The sequence below is a fragment of the Melozone crissalis genome, unplaced genomic scaffold (assembly GCF_028551555.1).
Source record: "Melozone crissalis strain CALT ecotype California unplaced genomic scaffold, PUWL_Pcris_2 ptg000061l_1, whole genome shotgun sequence".
NCBI lineage: Eukaryota > Metazoa > Chordata > Aves > Passeriformes > Passerellidae > Melozone > Melozone crissalis.
In genome coordinates this window covers 9,615,805-9,624,460 of record NW_026535839.1, presented here as the reverse complement: position 1 = coordinate 9,624,460, position 8,656 = coordinate 9,615,805, and the positions used below count along the sequence as shown (strand labels likewise).

The following is an 8,656-nucleotide window of genomic DNA, read 5'->3' as shown; positions in this document are numbered from 1 at the left end:
AACCTTGTAATCGGACCTGGAGTAATTGTTTGTGCGCTTTGCAAAGTTCAGCTAGATCACAGCGAGCTGGTGTGCCTGGCAAGGGGAGTCCCAGGCTGAAACGCTCCGGGAGCGTCAGGCACCGCTGCTGCTGCCCGGCCGGGCCGGGTGCGGCTGTGCCGGGTGCGGCTGTGCCGGGATCTCCCGGACCTTTCCCGGGCCCTGTCCCCCCGGCAGTCCCGGGGTGCGACAGTCCCGGGCTTTCCCGGACCGTTTCCCAGATCCTGCCACCCGGCAGTCCCGGGCTCTCCCGGACCTTGTCCCTCCCGGCAGTCCCGGCTCTCTCCTAACCCTTTCCCAAGCCCTGTCCCCCCCGGCATTCCCGCTCTCTCCCGACCCGTTCCCGCTGCCTCCTCCCAAACTCCGCCGAACGGGGAGCCGCCTCCCCCCCGTTACCCCCCCGCGCTGTGCGATGGTGCGGTCCCGCCTCCCCCCTCCGCAGGCGCAGTGGTGCGGCCGGCGCAGGCCCCGCCCCGCGCGCGGAGCCGCCATTGCGGGTTGTTTGTGCGGGCGCGCAGCAGCGCGGGCGGGAGGCGGCGCCGCGGCTCCGCCATGTCCACCCCGGCGCGCCGCCGCCTGATGCGCGACTTCAAGAGGTGAGCGGGGCCGGACCCGCCGCTGCCCAGCGCCCGGGGCTGGCACCGAGCCCCCCGGGCAGGGGAGCGGCAGAGCCGGGGGGAGCGGGGGCACAGCGAGGGGAGCGCGGGGTCCCGCCGGGCAGCGCCGGCTTTGTTCGAGCCGCCTGGCCCGGGCGCCGACGGCTGGGGGCGTGTGAGGATCGGAGTTGGAGCGGCGGCTGCGGGGCCGGGAGTGCCCGCGGGGTCACGGGGCGCCGGGCCGGCGGGGCTGCCGGGCCGGGCCCGCTCCGCTGCCAGGGCCGTGCCCGTGTCTGTGTCCCTGCTCGTGCCGTGCCGCCCTGCCCGCAGCCCCGAGAGCGGCCGCAACCCGCCGGCTCCGGCTTTGGGACAGCTCCGGCGGAATTCACAAGTGTTCTGGGCTTGCTGATCAGAGGGCCTCTCTGAAAATAAGTTTGTTGTGATAGGCACCTGGAAACGAAGCGCAAAGAGTTAGCGAACGCTTCGTTTGTGTGTTATAAGAACCAAAATGCCCTTTTATGTTTTTGTGCACTGCGTTTTTGTGATCGTGTGATACTGTGTTTAAAGTTTACCATCGTGAAGACTCTTGTGTAATATACGCGAACTGCTAAAGGAGCAGTTATTAGTCGCACTTTTAAATGTTAATGACTGAACCACTGACTCTGGAATAAATTATTTCCAGTCTGACACGTAAACATACTTAGAACAGAGTGTGGAAAAGGGTGGGAGGTTTCCTTGCAGGATGTACAGTAAGAGCTCTCCAGACTGGGTCGCTCAGGAGTTCTTGGAGGTGAGTCAGCTTTGATAGTGTCTCTTTTTTTAGCATAGCCATGTTATACCAGGCCCTGAGAACACATCAGTAAACACTTGACGTGTATTGTAGTTAATTTACGTGGCTGCACGTAAAGCAGCAGCGACAAAAGCCTGATTCGTGCATGTAGAAGCAGGAGGAGGTTTTCGGGAAGTGGAGCCCTCCCCTGCTGTTGTGTGAGTGTTGGTGTTTGTTAAGTGGGTGTTGCTTGATTCCTGTTCAAATCAAAACAGGATATTCAGACTTTTTATTGTATTTGCTTACACAGATGAACCAGTGATTTTTTTTCAGGCTGACTACCTCAGTTTTTCAAGATTGCAATCAGATGTGGGTTTTATGTTTTTATATTCCTACAAGGACTGGTTTAATAATTTTCAAGTTAAGGTTGGAGAGAAGGTTCTAAAGCTGTGGAAAAATATAACCGAGTAGACAATGTAAATTAAATCCATTTGTTGTATATATAGCGACTTTGATATTCCAAAACTTACGTAACTTTTTCATGTCAGTTTTTGTTTTACTCTGCTCTTTTGTAGTGCAAGTTATGTATTTGTTTCTTGTGTTACTTGTACTTCATACTGAAAGAACAGACAATGTGCTGTGAACTCTGATTTACTTCATGAAATATAAACTGCTTTTGCATACTGTGATTGTCAGGAGCAGTGAAGAGAGAAGAGTTCAGCAGATTTCTTACCTCCTCTAATTTGTTTGAATAAACCAAAAGAAATAAAAGTTTATTTACTTTGCTGATAAAAAGGGAGTACTCAAACCACATTTTCCCTGCTGTTTAGGACTTTCAGGATTAGCCCTATTTGCAGTCCTTGCCAGATCCTGTCTGCAGTTAGACCCTGTGACAAGCAGGGTGCACACGTGCTTTGAAGTTGGTCTAAAACCCAAAGTCATCTCCCAGATGCATTTGTCAGGTTAATGTTCAGGCACTGCTGCTGGCCTGCAGCCTGGCTGTCACGTAGGAAGAAATCCTGTTCCTGCTTTCCCTGACCAAAATAGTAGGTGGTTTATGCTGTTGATACTCAGCTGTCTGGACTGTGTGTGCTCCAAGAGCAGAGATGTAAACACAGAGTTCAAAGGGGCTCTGTGGGGCAGCAGCACTGCTCAGCATCCTTGGACAGCCCATGGTGTTACCCCAGGCTGAGGCAGTGCAAGTGCAGGGAGGATTGCCTGCACAGCTCTCAGTAAATCTGTATTTACATATGGCATTTAGCTAGAATTTGTCCCTTGGTCTGCAGAGCTTTTTGTAGTGACTTGTTTGTAAGTGGGCTGTGATATTATCAAACCTCATGGTAACACTCAAGAGTTGTTTGTGACACAAGGGCAGTCTCTGTGTTTTCCTTATTCTTGCATAACTCTGGAGGTAAAACAGGTGAGGGCAGTAGGAGCTGTCACTGAGGGGGTTTGAGCAGGTGGATTGATTGGGAGCTGCTGGTGTACATTTGTCAGGGTCTTGTGATCCTTAATATGGATCAGTGATGGGCACAGGGGGCATTTGGATCCCGTCCTTTGGCTGCATTACATATTTCTGGTTCAAGTCTGTGAAGCTTTCAGTGAGCAACATGCTTTTGCCTAGTCCGAGGATTAAGGAACTAAAAATAATTTTAAATGTTCCTGTAATTGCTTTAGAGATAAACACATTTGTGGGGCTGGTAAGAGGGAGTAGCAGCACGCAGGTTTCCCCTTTGCTCTCTTTTGAAGCAATCAGCTTGTCAGTCAAAATAGGCTTATACCAAATATAGCCACTTGTCATGCACAGATCTGGGTGTGCAGGAAAAGCTCCTCTGATGGTCCCTTGCCTTGAGTCCCAGCAAGAATGCTCTGTGTGTGTGCCATTGCCTGGATTTCAGCTCTTGCTTGTGCCTGCAGCTTGTTCTCTTTGCTGTGGCAGCCAGCAGCAATTGCTCTCTCATAGTTCACAGCGTAGCACCATAAATCCCAGCTGTCCATGGTGCTTTAAGTTATTCTTACAGTTAATCCTTTGCTCCCTGAACACTTAATCAGACCTCTTGTGCCCTTGTGTCTCAGTGTAAAACATGAGAAAATCTTGGTGTGTGTTGCCTTGTGGGTCTGGCTTTCAGAGTGTTGATAATCTGCATGTGATGCTTTGTGAATTCTCTGATCTGGAATGAGAAAATATTTATAAAATGTGGATATTACTGGTAAGTTATATCTGCAGGTGGAAGTATTTAATATATATGACTTGTCATTCTATGTTTGTAATTCTTAGATTGCAAGAAGACCCTCCTGTGGGTGTCAGTGGTGCACCATCTGAGAATAACATAATGCAATGGAATGCAGTTATATTTGGGTAAGAGTTTTTGGTCACTATGAAATTCGGTATTAGAGGGCTAAATACGACAACCTGATGTTTATTTCTACAGTTATTCTCTTGTTTCATGTATGTAAAGTCAGTAAACTTAAAAAATAGCCAAGGTAAAAATCTCTTTTCACAGATAATGGGGAATTGTTAGGAAGGAAAAAAAACCCTAAATTTTAAATTTGTTCAGCTTTTTTGTTGAATAAAGCTTGCATGTGGCTTAATAAATAGGTTATACTGTGTTATGAAAAAGCAGAATTCCTCCCTTAAAGTATGTAAGTGCCACATGTTCTCAGCCATTAAATCCAGATGTATTAGTGATTGGATTGAATCCTAGTAGGACAAGGTACAGGATCTGTCTGGGAAGTTACATTAAATATTTTGTGGAAGAGGGGGTGCCTTAGTATCCTTTCATCAAACTGAAGTGTGCTTGCTAATAGTCTGCTCATTTGTTCCAAACTAATCACCTAAAGGCCTGTGTATTGTTTGGGATGATGATAAAGTTGATATCCCAAATAGCAGGTCACTGTGGGACATGTCTTAGATACAACAAAGCTCTCAGAAGTTTACCTATGGATGCTTTTCTAATAATTTAAATTATTGCTTCTGCCTGTATCTTGGAGAGGATGAGAAAGAAGATATACATTTATTGTGCCTGTGTGGAAGTAGGTAATGATCACTTTTAACTGGAGTTTCTTTTTAAAACCTTTCAGGCCAGAAGGGACGCCTTTTGAAGATGGTAAGTTGCTAACTTTTGTATCCTTTGTCATTCTGATAAATGTTAACAGTACTAGCATTGTTCTGCTTTTGAAAAGTAATAGATGTGTATAATTTGAAACAAACCAAGTTAAGTGAAGCAATGAGGGCTTTAAAAATATGTATCTTGATCTAAGCAGTGTCTCATTGTGCTGGCTCATGGTTGGTTAGAAAGCTATGAAGCAATGCTCCTATCAAGGCTTTTTCATACATACCCACAAGAGCTTTTAGCAGGGATTATTGGCCTGACACTGCCAGGTGTGTTTGCACATCTCTTTAGCTGAGCTCAACAAGAGCTTTTCTCGTTTCATCTTTTGGCATGTTTGATTCATCACTGTTCTCCTAATGAAGAACAGGTGAAAAACCTGGAGGTGTTCTCAATATAGAACTCAGTGAGGTTGAGGGAATCCCAGATTTGTACATAAACATGAAAGCTGGTGTGTAATGACCCTCCCTCAGGCATATGAAGAATAATGAGTTTAATAATTATAGTATTATTGCAGTAATTGGCAGCAGATGGGTTTTTCTCTGTGTTGGGTTGGAGGAATTACAGTAAATTATTCACTGATCCATAACAAAGGTTTTCAGTGAATCAGTTGTGAGCTCCAAAGACAGAGATTGCTGATTATGAAATCCCAGTGTTTCTTTGCTGGCACCACAATGCCTTCTTAATGAAACGCCTTAAAGTCACCCCAGTCCATGGGCCCAGCATCCCTGGGTCATGGAAAAGTGGGATAATGTTGGATAAAGCTGCCTTTGCCATGTGTACACTGAGTCTCCAAGCTCCTACCCAACCACTACTGCTGGGTTTGTTACTCTAAGCAGTAATTCCATAGTTCCAATGTCACTTGAAATGTGAAAAGCAATCAGATTCAGTGTTGGTTGTTTTTGTTTTTTTTTTAAGATAATGGTGAGGAGAAATACTGTTTATGGAGTACATAAATTAATTTGTTGTTTATGTTCCTGGATATGTTCTTTTGTTGTTAATTATCTGATTTTCTTTATCTTTGTTTGGACAGGTACTTTTAAACTAGTAATAGAATTTTCTGAAGAATATCCAAATAAGCCTCCGACTGTTAGGTTTTTATCAAAAATGTTCCATCCAAATGGTGAGTAAAGCATCTTTATTTAGCTGTAATGCTCATTAAATATTACAGTGTGGTCAGGCATTCTCTGAAGCTCCAGAATGCATAATCTCTCTTCACTGCCATCTCCTAAGTAGATGTCTAGGACAGCAACTGCTTGACAAAAAATTGAGAGTTATGATGCTATTAGGAAGCAGCTATCTGCCTCTTACTAATCAATATGTAGCCTCAGTAGCAAAGCCTGTGAGTATTTTCAGCAGCAGCAGCTGCACTTAGGTTGGTTTAAAGAGGCAATTCTGGCTGCAGATTCCTGCCCCCTTCCATTTAACAGCAGCCATGTCTGTGCAGCCACAGCATGAGCTGCAGGGAACTGCTGGAGCCAGGTGTTGATTATTCCTGCCAGGTGAGGTTTCACCCAAGTCCCTGCTTTCATCTGGTGCTCTGTGCCCACCAGGACAGCACAGGGAAGAAAATGAGGATGCTCAGTTGTAGAGGAGACATCTGACCCCATCTCAGTGATGAGGGCAGCTATGAGAGTGCACTGTGCTGTCTCCCCCAGCACTGATAGTTTTTGCTGAGTGCAGGAAAAATCCTGCCTGCTGCTCCTTGGTAGAAATTATATCTCAGATACTGTGCAGGCCAGGTTGTCTCTGCCTCAAGGTCTGTAATTTGTTGGGAGCAAGCTGGAAGACAAGGGTGTAGAAGTTTGAGCAGTGAATCTTAGGTTCATGTGAACTCCATAGGGCTGATAGGTATCCAGACAGAAGCAGGATTTCAGGCACTTTTCCATATTTTCTGTCTGCCTTGGTGCTTCTCATAGTGAGTGTGTGCAAATGGGGCAGGAGCTGCCCCTGCTCATGGTGTGAGGGGTTCCACTCCTGCAGTGAAGCCTTGCTGCTCTCTGGGAGCCTGTCCACTGTGACAGTGTGGGTCAGTCACCCTGGAGGAGCAGGACACCAAATCTGTCCCTTCCTGTGCTGGTGCCATAACCTTCAGACCTTCCTTCTTTCCCTCTTAGGTGTTCTGTTAATTTCAGTAATAAATCTTCAAAGCATGTGTCAAGCCACAGAAGATGGTGAGACAAACTGCTGTCCTCTTCCCTAAAGCATTAATAATCTCAGCACAGACTGCATAGGAACAATAACTCTGCCCTGAGCAGTGCCATAAATCTGACAGTTTCTAAGTGACACCTGTGTTGTATTTACAGTGTATGCAGATGGCAGCATATGTTTAGATATTCTTCAGAATCGCTGGAGTCCAACATATGATGTTTCATCTATTTTAACTTCAATTCAGGTAACTTTGCGTCTGTTTTACCAAATAATTATGTTATTGTTGGTCTCTATTCCAGAATTCACAGCTCAGTGATGAGGATAGCCAGGTGTCTGTATCATGGGGAGCTTCAAATCCTTATGAGCTAAGCAGTATTTTTAGATCAAATAAAGACAAAGATGCTACATAATTGCTAATTCTGAGATCAAAAACTGCCATTATATATTTTTGCACAGGAAAGCAGCTACTGGTTTGTGTTCATTTTTAACTGTTTTTACTCAAGATAGGATATCAGATGCAGAAAATTTTCTCATGTTTGAAACGTTTAGCTTTACTGTGAAGCCCTCAAAGGGACAATATTACTGAAACACACTACTTGGAATAAGTAAAAATGGCCTGGCACAGTGGAAACACACAATTCCTTTGCTCCTGTGTGATTTTCTAATTTTTCAACAGTGATGTTTTGTAGTAGACATCTTAGTCCCTCTTTAGTCCTGAATGTCAGGATAATGTAATTACTAAATAGTCATTTAGCTCCATAGTGCTGACTAGCACAAACTGTCTCTGTTTGGTTTGTGAAGCTACAAGTGTGTGCAGCACTGATGCTTAGGCAGGGTGTAATTTGTGGGTCAGTAATATAATTAGGGGTGCCTAACCATGAGTTCAACTAGGCTTTTTAACTGGGCCATTCTGAGTTCTGTCTGCCTCTGAAACACATTTCACTTGAAAGTAAGTTGATTTTTTCCTTGATTTATATGTGTTGGTTTGTCTCACATTATATTTTCCCCTTTTTCCAGTCTCTGCTTGATGAACCCAATCCAAACAGTCCAGCAAACAGTCAGGCAGCACAACTTTACCAGGAGAACAAACGTGAATATGAGAAAAGAGTTTCAGCTATTGTCGAACAAAGTTGGAATGATTCGTAACAGCTGCTGTGTTACTCTCCATCCTCATAATCATTATGTACAATTTAACTCTCAATAGAAAGGCTACCAGAAATTTCAAGTGCCACAGTTCTATGAATTTGCATAAAAACTCATTTGCAAACAAAATTAAGCCCTCCAGTTTAGGGGAAGCTAAAAGCTTGTGTATCTCAATTAACGTCCTTTTTATTGCATGGTAAGAACTAAGTTATTGCTACATAAATTTGTAATATATCCTGTTTGTATTTTTTTTCCAAGTGTATAATGTTGGTGTGGAGTTTTCATGACAGAATATACACATTTTGTAAATCTGTACTTTTTCAAATATTGAATGCCTTATTTTTGAATTCTTTAGATTTTTAAATTGGAGAAAAGCACTTAAAAAAAGTTTTTATATATGAATATTTCATGTAAAACTGTTAAATACATAACCTTAGTGCAAGACATTCTGCTCTCACTCTTATCTTTTTCCAAGGGCTTTTTTTTTGTCCATGCTGTTGATAACCCTGCACTTTACAAACAGAAAAGTTAATCCACAATGCAACTGTCTTCATGGCATGACTTTGCTTCTGCACCACAGCTTGACTTGACTCTGTGTGTCCTCAGTTGTATGAGGAAGAGACATTTTGGTAGCTGCCAATTACAAATGGGGAAACAGATAAAACTATTTTGCTAAAAGTCCCATCTTAAACCAGCAGCAGAATTGCAAACATAACCTGGGTGACCGGGCTTGATGAGAACATATTCTAATAAGTTTTATTTTTCTGAAATACTGTATTCTACAAACCTGGAAAATGTCATCTAAATCTGCCCTATATTCACATAGTGATACTGTAATATAGTTTTGA

General features: G+C 44.2%; 1 protein-coding gene across 1 annotated transcript; it reads left to right on the top strand.

The window, feature by feature from the left end:
- Positions 1–538: 538 nt before the first annotated feature.
- UBE2B (ubiquitin conjugating enzyme E2 B) lies at positions 539–8,123 on the top strand. The gene is made up of 6 exons (XM_054288188.1): positions 539–635; positions 3,683–3,763; positions 4,486–4,511; positions 5,548–5,637; positions 6,821–6,909; positions 7,683–8,123. The coding sequence occupies exons 1-6, from the start codon at positions 592–594 to the stop codon at positions 7,809–7,811; spliced, it is 459 nt and encodes a 152-aa protein (XP_054144163.1). The 5' UTR covers positions 539–591; the 3' UTR covers positions 7,812–8,123.
- The last annotated feature ends 533 nt before the right edge of the window (positions 8,124–8,656 follow it).